Consider the following 19209-nt stretch of genomic DNA (forward strand, 5'->3'; position numbering starts at 1 on the left):
GAGCATCCCTCCCCACGACTCAGCCGTGTGATGTAAGAAAACAAATAGAGAACTTTTTAGAACAGGAGGAATATAAGCACAGCAACAATATTTAAACAAGTCTATAAAAATAGTCTGACATAACTCTGTTCAAATAAATACAAAATAAATACGCTTTAAGCAGTACAACAGTGGAATGCAACGCTGGTCCGTTTTGCCCAGAATGAAAAGTTGGATGAGGATCTCCCAGGCCTCTGAAGCCAGATCCTAGCAACTAAAGTAGCCCATAATGCAGTCAGAGAAATTTTAAAGCCATTTCTTTCCCTTAGCTTTATGAAAAGCACCCTTTGAAAGAAAAGCAAGCACGTCTTCAGGACCAAAAGCTCACCTCTCCCAGTGACTCTCTGCCTCACACACCTTCCCACAGCAGACATAACTCCTCGCTTGGGGACTCCCTCCCACTAATGCAAACTTGAACATCAATCTACACAGAGGTCTAAAGAGATAGCAGCATAGGCACGGGGCTTGGAAAAGGTCCACCAGCTATCCTCAGCACCAGGCAGAATGGAATTCAGAGGTCCATGCAATCCTGCACAGGGGCTCTCATGTCATGTTGGGAGCACAACTGCACAGAAGCTGTGAAATATTGTCTTTTGTTCACTAAAGCCATGCATCAAGGTGCCAGTTCACTCAGGGCTCTGCTGCCCTCCCCTTTCCAAGCCCCTGCTGAGTATAGGACAAGCCAATCCAGCATGCAAAGGATACAAGCATGCAGGCTCTGGTCTGCTGCTTCTGTTAGTAAGTGCATCTTGTTAGTGGATTTATGAGACATACTTAAACCTATAAAAATAAATAATCCTAATTCTTCATTAGGCTGGCCTAAGTAACTTTCAACCTGTCTGGATAAACCACTGCCCACCAGCCCTCAAAACCAGTATAGTTCAAAAGTTACATTTCATGTCAAGTCTTGGAAGCAGAACATGAATGTCTCCTACCCAAAGGAACATATGTAAACATAACAACAAGCCTGGTGTGGCAGCAGCTCCTACACAAGGTTTGTACAAATTTCAACAACTGAATGGAAAAAGAAGCTCTTTGAATGGAAAAAGAAGCTCTTTCAGCAAGTCAGAAGGTGCTCATCTGCAGGCAAACAGCTCTGCACACACAACATGCTGAAAGCAGACCTGTTACCCAAACCTCTGCTACTCTGCCATACTGCTGGGAACTGACCTCGGCAGCTCTTGCCTTAAAACTCTCCCAGGAGTTCACTTCTTGGTCTCCCAAAAGGCCCAACAAAAAGGACCATGTGATGGTTTATGTGGAGCTCCGAGTAGCAAGATGGCAAAGGACACCAGATCCTCCCCTCCCCCTTACTGACTCACAAACAATCTGAAGATTTCACAGCTTTGCTTAGTCAGCTTAGTGTCAACACATTCACAGAATGAGAGATGGCTGTACGTCTTGGGATTGCACCCCAAGATTTCAGAGTTCCAGGTCTTCAGCATCTCCTGGTCACCGTGACTCCACACCCAGAGTCATCTTCAAGTTTTCATAAACCACATAGCTGATGCTTACAGCTGGGATCACCTTCATAAAGTTCGGTGCCAGACCCCGGTAAAGACCAAATGCTCCTTCTGTCTTCAGGATGTGTTTGAACAGTCCCCTCATGGTCACTTCAGGAGCCCCTTCCACTGAAGCTGCAATAGGAAAAGCCACAATAAATAAGGCAGCCCATGGGGTGAAAACACTAAGGTGACATCTGTCTCACAAAGCAGGTCTGATTCATGTGCAAAGACACTTCATAAGGGACAGCATCTAACTTCTCAGCAAGCCATGGCTGTGCTGTACATCATAGCCATGCAGCACATCACACCCATTTTCCCAAACTGGTCTGCAGACACCCTTAGCCCACAACTTCTGCGCAAAACAGAACCTCTGTCCTGGAGCTGCTTGGCCCCAGACGCTGAGAGCAGCACAAAGTCCTTTGTCCTCTTGCAGCACAGCAAACAGCCCACTGCTCGGCAGCACAGGCCAGTGGAGGCAGCTGTTGCAATGTGTACCAATGAAAGGACCTTTACCCTGCTCAGAGACCATGACAGGAGCTCCCACAGCTCACTGAAGTTCTCACCTTGGGCCTGCATGCGTGTCCTCACAAGAGCCAGTGGGTAACTAGCAAGCTGTCCACAGGTACTGGAGATGGTACCACAAGCCAACAGAACAAAGACTCCAGGGTCAGCACTGTTGACAGCATAGCGCTGCAGCCAGGTATTTTTTAGTGTCTGTAAGGAACAAGCCAGAAGTCAGCAGTGCAGAGGCAATCAAAAGAGTTATCACTTTACATGAAAGACCTAGCATGGAGGCCCAGAAAGCTATGTGCAACTTCAGCAGGAAGCAGCAGGCTTCTCAGATCTCTTTGAGCTACTGCTACTGTAACTCCTGGGGAAAAATCCCTTCTGTAATTTCCTGCTGCAGTTTTCTCATTAACAAAGAGAAATGAGGGACTATGCTCGACGTTGACTAAGAAAGGAGAATCCTTGTATTGGATTCTCTTTAGGCCATTTTGGGTGCCCCATAAGGCTCACAAATAAAGCTTTGAAAAATCACTATTACTGTCAGGCATGTCAGTTACTATAGGATTTTAAGCTACACCAGCAGCACAGCCCTAGAATAGGTTACAGGCTTCATACCTCATAGACTGCCAGGTCAATACCAGCATACGGAATGATTCCTAGCATGTTGGGGATGTAGCCTTTGTAGAAAGCAGCCATTCCTTCCTTTGAAAGGATGTTTTTGGCACAATCCAACATGCCTGAATACTGTCCTGTCTTCCTTAGAGCCATCCGTGTTTTCAGAACCTAGAAGACAAACATAAACACCATGAAGACCTACAGGAGAATCAACAGAAGAAAAACCTACAGACAATGTCATTCCCAAGAGCACGACAGTCAGGACTACAGCAAGTGCCATGCAAGTGGTACCTGATAGCACCTTCAAGAACTGGTGTTCTACCCCCAGTTTCCCACCTCAGCCCCTTGCCATGACCCTCATGGGCTGGACCATCAGCCACCTGCCTCACCTCCATCGGGTAGATGCTGCTCTGTGCAATTGCCCCCGCCAGAGACCCAGCTAAGAGTCGCTCATGGATCCTCAGCATCTCCTGGTCCGTGCCAATGAAGCGCTTGATCTGCAGGAGCCAAAGCAGACAAACGTTGAGGCTCAACGACTTATCTCAGCCACCTTTTTTCCATCAGCTTGTCCTTCTGTCAACCCTTCTGCAGCCAGACTTGTCTGCGTCTTTTGACTCACCTGCTCATAGGCCATGAACTTGATGGCAGATTCTGGTGCAATCTTCAACACATTGATGCCGTTCCCTCGCCACAGCGACCGTGTGCCACCCTCTCGGATCATTTGAGTAAAGCCACCGATGATGCACATGTTGTTACTGCGGGAGGCATGAACCTGGGAGAGAGCAAGCCAGCTTGGATCAGTTCCAGCCACAATTACGCCAGTGCTACGTTTTTCCATAATCCAGGGACAAAAGGGCGCTTTTTTTATTTGCCCAGAGATCTGCCAAGGCTTTAATCCCCTTCCAGATAACTTCCACATTAGGAAACCTTCTTTTCTCTTTTGCAAAGTCTAATGTGAACTAATGAATCTAATCAATACCTCCCTTTGAAATCAGAGGAAAGGCTACATAGGAAAACCCCCACCCTATACCTACTGTAGGATCAGCTACCCAGGGTAAGCATCTCAGCTGGCTCAGGAGCAGGTACAGTGACAGACCAGGCCAAAATCAAGTTCTTCTAACTCCTTTCTAACACTGGCAATACTTACACTGAGTACCAGCTCCACTAGCTGAGCACCAAAACCACCTCAGCTCTTGTGGCCTCGGTGACTCCCATGAAAACACCACTTGAACCTGTTTCACCAAACCCCAAGTTTGCCAGTGCTCTAGACCACAATGCTCCCTAGCCAGTAAGTTTTCACATGTCTACCTCCCACAAGATTCTCTGTATTTTTTCAGGTCAGTGAAGAATAACTTCATAAGATGACTTGGATCATTTAAGTAACCCCCAAAAGCTTTCCAAAATAGCAACAGAAGAACAATGAGATTAATCCTGGCCACAGTGCTGTGCTGTGTGGATGAACGTTACCATCTCCTGGGCATCCAAAAATAAGAGAGGAATCTGCTTGGGTATGTGAACTGGAACTGCTCCATCATACCTGCATGAGCACTTTCAAGCGGTCCAAGGGAGCTGTACAGGTTCTGGACACGGCACCTGCACCTCCACCTGCAACCAGATGTCTCCACCACATCCCTGTCTGCCTCTCTTCCACTGTGAACTCATCCGGGACAGTCAAATTCTCTCCTACATCAAAGATCTGCAAAGTAGAAGGTGTTGAGAAATGTTGCATCAGCTATTGATGATGTTCTGAAGTTTTATTGCTCTGTATCAGTGCTAAGCGCTGAAGTACTGGATATGCTTATTCCAAATCAGCAGCTTATTTACAGCCATTAACTGCTGTGCCTGGCTCACAGAACTGCCACTGCTGTAACATGTCACCTGGGGAAACTTCACATTCAGAGACCTCTGTGCAAGAAGCTGGCAGCTGTTGAACGTTTGTCTGCATTGAAGTACTGTGGCTGATAGAAAGAAACAAAATGACCAACTGCTGGCAGTGGCATGGTGAAAGAGCTGGACTTCTCTGGAACCTTTCAAGCTGGCAGCCAGTCTAATCTTGTTTTGTGCTATTTTCACACACTGAAATATCTCCAGGAAGGATGGCTGCCTGTCAAATCAGTTTCTAGTCTTAACAGGTCCTGCACCAGCAGGGGCTGGCCACTGGTACAAGCTCTCAGAGGTGTGAGTCAAGTGAACTTTCATCTTCCTGCAAAAGTGATAGATGGCAAGATAACAGGACAGGAAGTGATTTGGCTTCTAGGGCTACAAGACAGCCATTGAACCATGAAGAGAAAGATAGGGACTGCTGATAGCAGCTCCTGGCAGTCAGGAGCCTGAGAAGACCAAGACCTGATGCAGAGGAGCCATTTCTTACCGTTGAGTGCTTCCAGTAGAGGATGATTTCAGGAATGTTCTCCACTGGGTGCAGCAGGTGATAGTCTCGCCACTCATTCCAATCAATTGTCATTGTCCCATTTTTATCCATGCTAAAAAGATTTATCACTAGATAAGCACAGACTCCCACAAGGAGACAAATTCCTTCTCCCCTTCCCTTTGACTATGCACCAAAAAAAAGCTTTGCAAAGCAACTACCAAAAGACTTCTAAAGAGACACAAGACAAAGCTGGGAAATCTTCTATTCACCACACACTGCAGAGGTAAAAGTGGGCTCCCTTTTTCCTCCCCTCTCTCCCCTTTACACCCTCCTCCTACCAAACTTAAGGACATAACTGACACTGAAGGGAGAAGTCATACTTACTAGGTGACAGGACCCCAGAAGTGTCCCGTCCTTATTCTGACACAGAGGCAAACAGACAGAGGGAAGGTAGCAGAGGAAAGAAAGAGGAAAAAACAGCACAAATAAGTGGTTGTTAATGTGTTAGTGCCACATGCATAAAGCACTCAGCACTTCCAAAGAGCAACTGCACAATCCCTCTCCAAAGCAACAAGCTCAGGGCAGCAGGACAGTCACAACAGGGATGCATATCAACTCAGGTGCAAGCACTACCCCACAATAGGTCAGGAAAAGAGTCTGACAATAATCCTCCACAATGCAAAACAAGGAGTAACAGGCAAAAAGGGAGTAGCTGAAGTCTCTGGAAAGTGTGTACAGGGTAGAAAGAGGCGATGGGTTCCATGTCCCTACATTCCCTTCTAACCCCCTCAATGGTAAAACAGAAGAACCAGCTGAATCCTCACCTCTTCAGTATTTTCTCAGCCTGCTGTTCAGAGATCTTGACTCCCAGGTCCCGAAGAGACTGCACAATCTCCTGGGCATCAATGCGGCCTGCCAAGGTAAGCCAGAGAGCTCAAGCACATGAATTACAAACGCCAATGCATGCAGCAGTCTACTCATGAGCATGAGAAATGTGTTTACCATCATTCTTCTTATCCAAACTCTTGAAGACCAGTCTCAGCTTTTTTTCATGATCTTGGAGATAGTGAACAAATTCCTCAAAATCCAGCTGTCCATCCAAGTCCTTGTCTCCAGCCTTCACAATTTTCTGATCAAGAAAAACCAATCAAAGCCTGTAAGTTTCTTTGTTCATTCAGGTAGATCTGCCCCTTCTATGATATTTGAAGATCACCTCCTACACAACTTTGACTTTTCTCTAGAACGTAGCCAACAGATTTCTGATAACTCCCCCTTTGAACAAAGCAGTAGTGTAGAAAAGTCACCTGATTCCAGGCAACTGTCTCCCAAATTTAGTTACACAGCTGAAATGCTTCATGCTTTTATCAGGGATATACTGAGAGTATCATGTGTCTAATCTCAGCCCTTTGTCTTGATTGACACCTTACAAAGGCCCTGTGGAGGTTCTTAAACTAAGTATGAGGCAAGAGATTTGCCTAAGAAGTGAATCACAAAACTTCAGGTAATTAAAAAACCTGACCAAGAGAAGGAATTTCATGCCTACTATGATTCTCAGAGAAGTAAGCTCCCTCCAGCAATAACTAACTCCAACCAGAAAAAGCCTGTCCAGCTTTAATGGACACAGACAAAGATAAAAACCCCTACGAACTGGTTTAGGCACCCTAGAGCTATGTGCTTTAATTATACCAGTTTCCATGAGATGCATATAGAACAAGAAAATGTTCTTAGTGGGACAAAGCCAAAATCAAGATCAGACTCTGTGCCATTTACGACAAGGCAAACTCATTAATTCACTCCAGCATGGAGCAAGAGCAGATGGACTGTTCTAAGGGCACATGGCTACTTGTTGCCAGAAGAGGTGATGTCCAGACTGCAGGAATGTGGCTCAGGGAGTCCCTCTTTGACAGCCTGTAAGTCTTTGTCAACATGAATCTGTGAGCAACACTAAATGAAGTGTGATTCAGTCTACTGCACCACCTAAGCTTTTGGTCTAATTCTTATAACACTTCTATGAACAGCAGGCAGAGTGTTAAGGAAGCTCTGATCTGGGAGCAAACACTAGGCTGGCCCTCTGCTCATCAATATTTTCTTCAATAAGGCAATAGGCTTATTGTGATACTTTGTCCTGTCACCTTCATAAGCCTTAAGTCTTTGTTTCAATGCCACTTTAAATGAGTTCACTACTAAATACTTCACTATTAAAATCCACTCTCTCTCACCTCACCAAGTCCTGTCACTAGTCCTAATGCCATGAGGATTATTCCTAATCGTTTCATGAACCTTAAATAAGAAAGTGTTGTCCCAGCTGCCCTGACCTTTGAGGTATGCCCAGTATTCTCAACCTGCCATTTATCAAATGACTGTTGTAAAGTTCAGCTATGACCCCACATTCAACTTGCAGGCTAAAGATAGACCAACACTTCTCACATGTCACTGGACTGGCCTTCAACAGCTGAATCAGGGCTTCCCTCCGACTGGCAACCCCCAACCAGTTGACAGGCAGGAATAATTCAGAGGCACTGTAAGTGAGATGTGACTCTGCAACTGCTCCTGTCCTCTCAGGACAACAACTGCAGAGATGTGCAGTCAGAGATCACAGACTGCAGGTAATCAAAGCTGCCTTTCTCCACTGGCTTTCCTCCATGACCACAGAGCTCCTCCATGACCACAAAGCAAAAACGCCGCAAGCCTGTTGACCAGTAACCTCCAACGTGTGTGAAGGGTGAGAAAGCCAAGCTCCCAGCATCTTCTCCAGAGAGATGAACAACCATCTGCCTGCAGCTCTTCGCTTTTACCAGCAAATATAAAAACTCCCTAGACAGAACTGTTCATGCCCTGCTCTGCTGGCTGCAGACGTTTCTATGGTCACCTGCAGCTGTGCCTGCAGCATGCTTTGGGACCCCACACACCTCTAAGTTCACTACAACCCCCACTTGTGGTCAGTAATAAGCTGTCTGTGCCCTTGACAGCCTGGTCATGAAAATCATGCTGGTAGCAGCAAGACGAAGGAAGGGTGGGTTGTGGTTGATAAAAAGCAGTTGAGAGTGCTCCCCAGATTCAGTGCATCTCCCTTCTGCAGCAAAGGGAAATGCTCCTGCACAGCCTGCCTTGCTCAGCCCACCTACTGCTGCCAACCCCTCCCTGTACTGGGGAGAGCCCCATGCTGGCTTGAGGAGCTGTCATCAGATTACTCATCTCCCAAGAGCGGCAGGGTAGGAAGAAGAGTGCAAGGGGAAGGAAAGGGAAGAGGATGTGAAACCTATTTGAGCAGCCCACTTAAAGCATAGGAATCTATAGAATGGAAACCCCCTTTTTCTATACAGGTCACCTGGTTCAGTCTTAGAGGCACTGAGATCTCATCAGATTCAAGCCAAAAGAAGTAAGAAGAGAAATATCCACTCCACGCTGCTTTGGCAATCCCTGCCAAGGTCAAGAGAAGCATGCCCGTGCTGTACCCAGCTATACAGCAGAGCCATCACGACCTTCTCCCCTCCAACCAGCCACTCGGGGCATTGGGAACCAGCCCTCCACAGCTCACGTCCTCCTTCGGGGTCATACCTGCTTCCACTGGCGGTAGGTGGAGAACTCCTGGGAAGGAATGAAGAGGCTGAGTCGGAAGATGGATTTGAGTTCAGCAGGCAGCCCCTTCGACTCAAAGTACTGAAACTCCGTCTGCGACTCCCCGAAAGCTGGCACATACAGACAGAGGCAGAGCATCTCTGAGCTCAGACTGACCGGCAAGGGAAGTAGGACTGAGCAATTCCCCGGAGCTGATTTCAGTGCGTAGTGGAAAGGAAATGCCAGCAAGTCTCATGACACATGCCTATGAGCAAATAGGGCTCGGGTGGGATTGGCTCTACAAGTCCTGCCCTTCTACTTAAAAGGCAAGTGGTGGTTGTGAAGTCCCACCCAGGGAGCAGATCAGGAGGAAGCATGTGAGCTACTCCCATTGCTCAACACCAGACTCCCATTATGCCCACAGCTCTTACATCACGCTCACCACAAGTTAACTCTTACTGGGTGTGTTTTTTAACCCAAGAGGCTTTGGCCAAGGTCCGAGACAGCTCACTTGCTGTTCCTAGATCAGATCAGCCCTTTCTGATCCTGTTCTCATTGATCTGGGGATTTACACGTGCAGCACAGTAGGGACCAGTCTTCATCACAACCTTTCCCACCCACAACACAGGACGATTGTCATTGTCTTCCTCTTCCCAAAAATTCTTCCTCCAGAACACAGTACGAGCAGGATGCCAGCCACTTGCTGTTTTCATACATGTTTGGGATATCCAGCTTAAGCACAAGCCTTGAGATTCCACTTTTATAAGGTTACTTTGCCATGCCAGAGTTCATTGGCTTTGGTTACAAGTTCTCCCAAACATACTTGTGCCAGCTAGGCACAGACAACCCCTGCTCACCAACATTTGTCTCCTCTGCAGCACTCTACAAGTACTAATACAGGCAGCACTAAAGCCTGTAGAGAAGCTTTGCTATTGTGCCAAATACCCAGAAAACCATCAAAAATCAAGGGCAGGCTACAAAACAGACCCAGCTGCTTCAAAGCCTCCCAGCTAAGCAACCACAGCAGTTACATCAGCTTAATAGTTTTCCCTTCTCTTCCAACTACAATTAAACATTGCAGAGAGATATGTGCTAGAACGAGAAGTGGCCTGGGCAGAACAACATTTTCCAGTTTCTACCGTTTACAATTTAACCACTTTGTAAGGGAGTTCCTGAGCTTTCATCAGGAGCTAGCCAGGCTGAAGAGCGAGTGTGGTACACATATCATTTATGTGGGCATAATTACAGGCTTCTGACCATTTAGTGGAGTTTGATGCATGGGAAAACACCTAGGCACTGAAGTGAGAGTAAGAAGTGCAGCAGGTAACAATGCTACTCTGTAGAGACTCTGTAGAATCAACATTAATTTTAAAATGAAGTTATAGTCTTGAAATTTGCCAAAGAGAAACTATCACACAGGCATGATGCAAAACCCCACAGCCAATAACTAAAACACTATAATCCTGCCTGCACTTGAAGTAAAACAGTGTTTGCTACACGGGTTTAAACCAGCCAGCTAACAGCCTTCCCCAGCACCGCAGACACAGCACTATTTTCCTGTTTGCTCTCTTTAATCAGACTGCCTGGCCAGTGCAAAGTCCAGCAAGCACTCCCCTCCTCGGATGCACAGGGGGCCTTTATGTCTTTACTGTGGTATTTAAAGGAAAGCCAAGGTCTGTAATAAACTGTGTGTGGAGCTGCATGTCAATCACACAAATTGGGAATATTTAATCTGGGGCTTGATTTCAAGGATTTTTTTGAAAGCTTAATAGATCACAACTCGCAGCAAGTCAGTACCCTTTAGAACCGTGACCTGAGACAGCTTCCTATCCCCTTCCCCCTGGCACCTCACCTACCATGGCACTACTGCCTTGTTACCTAACCAGGCTTAACCTACTCCCTGCTGACGTCTCTCTGCACGAAAACAGGATCTTCTCAGCGACTCCAGATCCTCTTAAAGATCAGCTGCAGCAGCTCACTACATGCATGCCAGCAGCACACCCCAACCTTCCCACCAAGTCCAGACTCGCTGTAAGCAGAACCTGAAATGCTACACAGGCCACAGGCCAAAAGCAAACACCTTTGCAGCAGCCTGACCAAGATGGGCAGCTCTCTTCCTAGCTCCAGATAGTAAGTGAACAAATGTAATTCAGGTTTGCCCCACCAAGCCTTAAGATCCTCCACAGTCCTTCCCACGAGTTGCCAAGCATCACTGTTATAGCTGCTTGGCAGCTCAGTTGCTATGCCAACATGATGCAGATCCTCCTAATAAACTCTGGAGCTGGCAGCTAGAGACAACAGGCAAAATCTGCACATTTTAGGAAAAAAAGCCCTACTACCTACGTCAGAGAAAAGGAGAAAGGTAATGAGGCTAAGAAAGCTGATCTTAATCAGGGTATTAATTACAGGACAGCAAGCTAAGAAGGAGAGACAGATTATGAATGAAGTTTATACCAGCAATTCTGGTTATAATGACAAAAGGAACTTAAATAAGCATTTAGAAGGTTTTAGATTTCACGTAAAAAATCCTGGTAAACTTAGAAGAACTGAACCCCCTCCAGAGCTGACTGCAACCTTGGCTGCTGGAACACAGTATGGGATCACTGCCCAAGTCTCAGCACAGAGCTGGCTCCACTCCCCCAGCCCCTTCTGACAGCATCACACCCACCCCAGGGCTTCAGACATGAGCTATGGACAGTACATCCCTCATTAACACGGTCTATTCCTGATCCAACCAAGGACAGGGCACAGAGCTCCAAATAAAGTCTGATAAAGTCAGTATCAATCCTCCCCTGATACTTCTTCCATCTACCATTTTTGCCAGTGAAGCCAGAGTTGGACCTATACGTCTGTGGCTGATGTGAAGCCAGCCTACCCAATACCCTCTCCTCTGCTAAGGGAAGCACTAGATCCAACTAGTGAGTCCAGAGGCTCCCTTGGAGCCTTCCACAGAAGGCTCACTTTGCTTGCCATCAAGAAAGCTGCAAACTATTTATAGGATTTGGGTCTTACTTAAATGCTGCACAAGGTACCAGTTTGAATACGTCGACATTCCAACACTCCAAGTCATTTGTATCCTTCCAGGCATCTGCTTCATCACCACTTCAGTACATCACTTCCAGAAGGTACCTCCCAAAGAAAGGGAGAATGCAGCCATACAAGGAACAGGAAAGTATGCTGTTTAATTTTGAATTTAGTTGGTAAAAAAAAAAAAAAAAAAAAAAGTCTCTAAAAATACCAAGTGCCAGTGAGCATCACAGCTACATAACTAACATCCTCCTTCCCAGGCAAAAGAGCTTGCTAGACAAGTACACCATGGGCCAGAGCACTACAGCTCCCAGTTTTCACTAGCTTCTGCTGACTTGATATTTTTTTATTTCTAGAAACTAGCTTATAATTAATTGTACAGTACAGAAAGTCCTCTCAACACACAAAATAACAAGTGGAAAGTGTATGAAAGAGGGGAGTTAATCATTTAAGAGACCCCAGCAGAATGAAGAGCCAAGGCTGTACAAGGGGAAGGATAGAGAAAGGCAAACAACAGGAAAGGTGACCTGTTCCACTGACGACACACAGATCCAAGTAGGCAGACAACACTGAGAGGTATTGGACATAAAGGTAACCAGGAAAGGTCATCTGTTCTGCTGACAACACACAGATCCAAAGTTACAAGTCCAGATGGTGACATCAGGGGCAGATCCTACCTCTCTCCTGTGAAAACACACCCAGGGGCCAACACATCACCTTTGCAAACTGTATTTTCTCCCACATTTGCAGAAACAGCCTCATGTTGAAATCATTACCTTCAGGCAAGTAGCTGAACAGAAACACACCAATGACAAGGTGAAGACCAAAGGGGCAGGGCTAGGAAACACATCTGGTCAAGTTTATTGATACTTGTCAATTCCTTACTAGCAGTGGGCTAATATTTTGTGTATTTTTAGCAAATGAGTAAATTACAAGTGCTTTTAGCAAACAAAGTGACATACCAGTCAAGACACTTCTCCCAAGGTCACAAAACATCAGTGAGCAAAAGCTGTGTGCCCCCCGTATTTTCTTTGAACACCAAATAATGCTGTTTGCTTGCAGAGGTTTATAATCTATCCCTAAGGCTGTACCAGGGTTTTTGCAACACTTCTCCTTCAGACAGGTAATTAGAACACAGATATCTGATGGAGCACAAACAAGTCATTGCAGCTTAACAAGTTACTGTCCATCAGCTGAGCCACAACAGCTGGCTGCAGCGTTTGCCAGCCTCAATTGCAAGGTAAAACATATCTGCATAATCCTCAGCAGAAGAGCTTTACATTGTCTTTTACTTTACAATCAGGGCAAGCTAAAATTACACAGTCACAACCACCTAGCATATGGGCAGTTACTTCCTAAGCTGCAATAACTCCATTTTACCACATCCTTATCCTCTAGGTATTTCTCCATTAGCCAATTTTAGGGTTTCTATGCAGCACAACTTCCCAGGGTCACACTGGATAGAGAAGATCAATATCAGCTTTCAGAGAAGGCTTCATTTGCAGGTGTGAACAGATGGACTCTCCCTGACTGAGGGGCCATTGTTCCCTGAATGATACCAGAGATTTTCAGCTCTACTCCATGATGATTTTCATCACAAAACCTCGAGTTCCCAGCCTCTGTCCTCCTTCACCCTCTATGCACAAAAGTCCTCCTCTTCTCAAAATGTGCAGGCTCCTCTCTTTGAAGAGCATGCAGAATGCTAACTGCTAACCACAAGGAGGAAGGCAAAAGTCCTTGCACATTTTTCAGTGTGATCCAAGCAGGGAGTGGCTTCGGCTCCCTGGAACATGAAAAGCTGCCCGGCCTATTTCCATTCAAATCAGCAACAGCACAGATATTAATCCCCTCTACAATTTAAACCTGTTCATCCCCCATTTTAGAGAGAAAGCTTACAGCAACAACCATGCCTGATTCTCTCTCAAATAAGCTGGATCCTGCAAGTCATGCACCCCTACCCCTGCTGCAGCCTTTCACTACTATCCCAAACTCCCATCACTCAAGGGGTCATGCCTGACTCCTTCTCCCCTAATCCCAGGTCACACCCTTGGTGTTAAACCACATATAGTCGGGGCTGACTGCACCAGCCTCAGGAAAGATGGGCAGGATTCCCTCCCCAACGAAACTAAATCAGAATTGCAGTCAGCCAGCACTGTGCTAGGAGCCCAAGCACTAAATTAAAGCAGCTTTTGTTTGCCTCCCCCCAGACAAAGCCTCACCATTTCTCCTCCACCAATTGTGCGCACCCACCAGCTCCCTGCTCTCCCACCCCCTGAGAACTTCCCATCCTCACACACATTTCAGTCTCTTCCCTCATGCCACCCGCTCCCCAGGGACAGGCTTTATTCTCTTCTGGGCTGTGCCATTCAAATAATACAGCCAGTTAGTCATTTGCTCAAAACATGCTGGTTTTCCCAGAGGCTTGCCAAATTACCAGGAGACTGACTCCAGAACATTTTAGGATCCATTTGATCCTTTGCTGGTCTCTAGTGCAGGGGTGGGACTCACCACGAACCTGCATGATCATTCCCTGCCCTCTCGGTTACACTTCTTGAAATTGCCCAGGAACCTTCGAGACCCTGTATTCCCCCTTGCCCCTGAACAGCATTTTCCCCCCTTCAAGCACCATGTCTGGAAGGTTAGCTGGATCACCTCCTCTCCTCACAGTCATTCTCCATGTTCACCCACATTTCCCCTCTAGGAAGCACTCACATTGGAGTCTGCTCTTTTCCTGTGCCTCTCCCCAAATACGCACACACTCTCCCCCCAGCTACTTGCACACTCCTCCTGCAACACCCCTACTCCCGACAGACCACACACTCCACTGTCATGTGCGCCAGCCCCTCCTCAGGCCCCTGGATATCCCGTTACCTTTGGAAAATGCTCTGCGGGTCCAACCACCAGTAGGATAGTTGGTCTCCTTTCAGTAGGATCAGTCCCTCTGTCCTGTGGCTTCCCCACCATCTTTGGCCCTTTCTCCCCGGGGCCTGGAAGTGGGGTGGTGTTTCTGGCCTCATCCTCTTTTTCATCTGCAGGACCTTGACATATTGCCCTGGGAAGGAAGCTAGACAGAAAATGCCAAAGGGTCTGCAGCATTGCTGCTCCAGCGAGCATCCCAGGCAAGGTAACCCTGCGTGCTCAGGAGCTGCCTGCTGCCAAGGATGATGTGACTGCACTACCAAGCACCCCCAAGACGGGAATCGGCACGGCAGCCAGCGGGAGGTTCAACCCAGCGACTCCACGGGCTCAGATTCTTTACAGACCGCTCCTGCAGACGCTTCCTGCCTTTTGAAATTGCTGCTACTGCAGTCGTGCCTGGCCTGACAAGCAGCTCATTGTACCAGAGCCTCAGAAATCTGATGGCAACAGACAAAGCACAAGCGAAGCCGAGACTCTGAGCTTTGGAGACTGCTTGGACAGGGAAACCAAGACTCTGCGCTTAAGAGGAACGCTAAAGATGAACCTCTCCAAGAGACGCTTCTCAGAGCCGCCAATTAAGCCGCGCGTCCCAGCTCATCCTAACGGCACATCCGCCGAGCAGCGCGGCTCGACACCCAGGCTGCGTCCCCACTGCAGCAGCGCCCAGCCAATCCCCGCTCCCAACACTGCGGTGCGCGGAGCGCGGCAGCGCGCAGCCGGGCGGGAGCGCGCCGAGCAGCAGGCACCCCGCAGAGGAGCGCGCCCGACAGCTCCAATGGGCAGGTACAGGCATGGCGGACAGCTGGGCAGCAGCCGGAGCGCAGCAGCCATGGCCCTGAGGCAGTTTGGCAGCACAGGATCTTCCAAAGCCTCTACGTACCCTGCTCTGGGCTGCTCGGCGGTTTCGGCTGCAGCTCTTCCTTGGAGCAGCAGATGGTTCTGCGGAGAGAAGCCGGCTTTTCCCAGCCATGGCTGAATTAAGCTCTAACTGCAGCCTCTCTGCCTGCTCTATTATATTCTCATCCGTCATTACAATAGCCCTTTGCTGCGGCATTGTGTTCCTGCCATTTGGCTTACAAGGCAGCGACACGCCTGCACAGCATTTATGGCTATTCATCTATGCAACATCTAATACCCTGTGGTTAAACTATTGCTGATTAGTCAAAACAGGCTGAAGGAGCCTTTAATAATCAAGGCAGGATAAGCCAAAGCAGGACTAAAATACATATATCAATATATACAAACAACACAGGCCATTCCCTAAATTTCCACAAGAAATGCCATGCTTCCATCATAGCTCTGGCTGCAAGGCTGCAGCTATCAGCCTCCCTGTCACAGTACCCAGAAAAGTCATCCCACCTTGGTGGTACCCATCTCGCAGGTACAACAGCAGGGGCTCATTTTCCATTTTAAAGTATCAACAACTTCCTTTGCAGCCCTAGATTCTCGCCTGCCTTTTGCATCCACAGACAGAGGGCACTGCACACTTCACTTCCAAAGTATGAAACTCTTCCTCTGTAAGAGAACAATTTGGGGTTTCCAACATGCAGGATAAATAAGTACAAATCAAATCTTCCATTACTGAAGGCTCCCACAGTAGCACAGCAAGGTATGCAGAGGACCTCTGTTTTCAGCTTTTGTCTTTTGAGAGTGACAGACTGTAGGAAACTTGTTTTACAGATACTGGCTATGAAAATACAATCAAAAACCTGGAAGGCCTGCAAGCTTTAGGTAGGCAATTTCCAAATACATTTGAGAAAGAATATGAAGCGTCACTTTTGGGGAGCTTGTTAATGTTGAAATTCTTTTTAACCAATCTGAGTAATGGAAAAAATGAGAGACAAGCACATAAAAGATATCACATTAAATTCTTCTGCAATTACTCTTCAGTTACTTATGAAGGAAAAAATGCTGTTTAATCCGTCGTCTACATACAGTACATTACAAAAATTTTTACCTTAAAACTTGACACACCAAGAAAATAACAAAACAGAAAAAACCCTACAACATTCAGGGGCAGTAACATAAGGGTGGGGGTAACCTCTGTCCCTCTCTAGGCAATGGCATAGCCCTGTTGTAGTTGGGATATAGTGAAAGTCCAGGCACAGGCTTTGGAACTTTTGTCGTGCCTCGATTACCTTGAGCTGCTGCCAATCATCACAACTGCAAGCACAGAAGTTAAACTACTTTCTAAAGCAGAGTGATTCAGATCCTTTAAGATGACATTTAAAAGTTTCTAATGCTCTCAAGCCAGAGGAGGAACAAAGCTGATTTTCTGAACTGGGCATGGTTCTTCAAAATCAGCTTTTCTTAGCCTAAGGCTGCCATTTCACAAGAAGCAGTGAACTGATCTGAAGCTTAATGCCACTAAAAGAGGTCATCTCGCACATCTACATCAGCTTGCCTTGCTCCTGTGCTCCTCTGACAACCTCATTAACCCAGCCAAAAATTACAGGGCTCTCTGATGGGATAACCAGCTGAGGCTACTCATGGGTGAGGTCCAAGAAAGCATGACTGCCTGTGGAAAGGGCATGAGAGCTGCCTGCTGTAGCTGGGCTGCTACTCAAAAGGACATGGCCATTAAATCAGCTGATCTTACCTGACACTAATGCTCACAGTTCTTTGCAAAGCATTAGCTTTAGTGATGTGTGCATGGCAGGGACCCCATCTTACTTTGTTCAGAGATTCCACACTCAAATAATAATAATAATTTGTGCAAGAAATAACATGCCTGGGGTGCAATTAAAGCAGAAACTCAGCAACGTTTACATGGCCTTTGTCCTCAGTAAAAAAAATTCTGCCATCACGCTCATCTACGCATCTCCTTGAGAACAAACTTTTCTAACCATATTTAACAACAACAAAAAAAAAAAGGGGGGCATTTCTTCTACCAAGTCGGGAATTTTATTAGGTCAGAATAATAAACCTAATAATGGCAAGATGATTATAGCTGGAGGCAAGACAACTGCTCAATAGGGAGTTTGTAGGGAGGTACTACCCTTCCAACACTGCCAGGAAGCCATTTGTTCACACATAAGAACAGCTACAATAAATACCCTGAGTCCAGCCTGAACAGTGACACAAAAGAAGAAAATTCACTTTTTCTAGAAATCATGAACACCTAGGCTACAGTGCAGCAGCTTTTTCAACCTAGGCTTTGCTAGGAGACAGTCACCCCTCCAATTCCAGCAGTTTCTATGAACCAAATCCAGGATTTTGAAAGCAGAAAAGCACCAGGGCTGATCTGAAAGCATCTGATCCAGCATACCAGTCACAGGGGACAGAAGGCGCCTGTGGCAGCTGGCCTCAGAGTCCTACACCACTGAAACGGATAGTCATTAGATAGCCAGAGGAGAAGCCGACAATAAAGTCATATAAGCCATCCAAACGGAGACAAAAGAGGAAGGAAGGAGCAAGAGAGTTATGTGTTTTGCTTAATTAAAACAATATTTTCCTCAGTACTGCAGGCTGTCAGGGGGAGGTTCTGTTTTAAGGCACAAACCTAAGGAATCCTCTGAAGATACGCATCATGCAGGCCATGTCTTAATACTTGCTGAATCTGCAACTCCAAGTTTCAGACAGACACCTGCCCTTCCCAACCTGGTGGTACCAGGCAGAGATTCAGACTCAGATCATTTGCTTTAAGATGGCTTTTAGAAGGCTTCTGAGTAAACGTGCAGTGTTTTCCAGCAAGAATGTGAGTCTCATCACCAGATAGCTAGCTAACACGTAAAAAATGCAGGAGGAGGGTGAAAAGAAAGGGTGGCAGAGAGAAGGGAGCTGTGCTCAGAGCAATGACCCATCTCCTCCAGAGCAGAAGAGCTGCCACTGCAGCCATCATCTCCAGTTCCTTATGTGACTCCAGTTCCTTATGTGACCCCATAGGAATCAGCAGTGACTCATCTCCTTTGGGAGCTCTCCTGGAAACACCCCAAGGAGTGCTGCCTACATGTGTGCAACCTAGAGATAGCAGCCAGCCTGCCCCAGCCAGGAAGGGCCACCACAACTCTTTCTGTTATTTCTTATCTTTTCAGATGTAACTTCATAAAGTAAAAAGCACACATCAAGTGTTTACTACTTTAGAAAGCCAAAGCTAACCCTGCATGATGCTTCTTGCACCATGCCGTAAGATCTAAACATCTTGGCCACTACTGCTTAAATAATTAAGCTAAGTGACATTCAGCTATGTTAATATATTAAGGTGACACAGCATAGTTCTGTGAACACTACAAAGAAACCCAGGTCACCTCGTTATAGGAACCCTGGCAGAAGTGATTAGCTGTTTGGGGTGATATATTAAGGCAGCTGGGGGCCAGTGCCAAATACAGATACAACAAGAGCTGGCCAAGGAGGGGGAAAGATGCAACCATTTCAGTGGAACTCGCTGTTCAGGGCAGTCGCATCATACCAGATGAAGAACCAGGGACTGACCAAGAAAAAAAGACATCCTCAATTCTCAGAAATTATAAAGTTAATGTCTTGTGGCACTAGAAAGTTAACCAGGAAAACAGACAGTGAGAAACCACAGCCCTCCAGCAGGCCAGGCCCAGGCAGGCTCTCACACCACCCCTCTTCCCCCTGGGCTAAACAATGCAGGTTCGCATACCAGACAGCTTTGCCTTTCCAAACAACTCATGATCTAAAAATTTCAACAATTTCTCTTATAGC

General features: G+C 46.7%; 1 protein-coding gene across 4 annotated transcripts; it reads right to left on the reverse strand.

The window, feature by feature from the left end:
* Positions 1-1348: 1348 nt before the first annotated feature.
* On the reverse strand, positions 1349-14718 carry SLC25A25 (solute carrier family 25 member 25). 4 transcript variants are annotated; one of them, XM_054393306.1, is made up of 11 exons: positions 14494-14718; positions 6040-6166; positions 5862-5949; positions 5422-5457; positions 5038-5149; positions 4204-4362; positions 3286-3438; positions 3056-3163; positions 2667-2834; positions 2108-2258; positions 1349-1676 (listed from the first exon to the last, which is right to left on the reverse strand). In XM_054393306.1, exons 1-11 carry the CDS (start codon positions 14716-14718, stop codon positions 1492-1494), a joined length of 1512 nt encoding a protein of 503 aa, XP_054249281.1. In that variant the 3' UTR covers positions 1349-1491. The 4 variants fall into 4 exon arrangements, with proteins under 4 accessions (XP_054249281.1, XP_054249284.1, XP_054249282.1 ...); XM_054393309.1 differs by lacking the exon at positions 14494-14718 and adding an exon at positions 8596-8754; XM_054393307.1 differs by lacking the exon at positions 5422-5457.
* Between the last annotated feature and the right edge of the window lie 4491 nt (positions 14719-19209).

The sequence above is a fragment of the Indicator indicator genome, chromosome 28 (assembly GCF_027791375.1).
Source record: "Indicator indicator isolate 239-I01 chromosome 28, UM_Iind_1.1, whole genome shotgun sequence".
NCBI lineage: Eukaryota > Metazoa > Chordata > Aves > Piciformes > Indicatoridae > Indicator > Indicator indicator.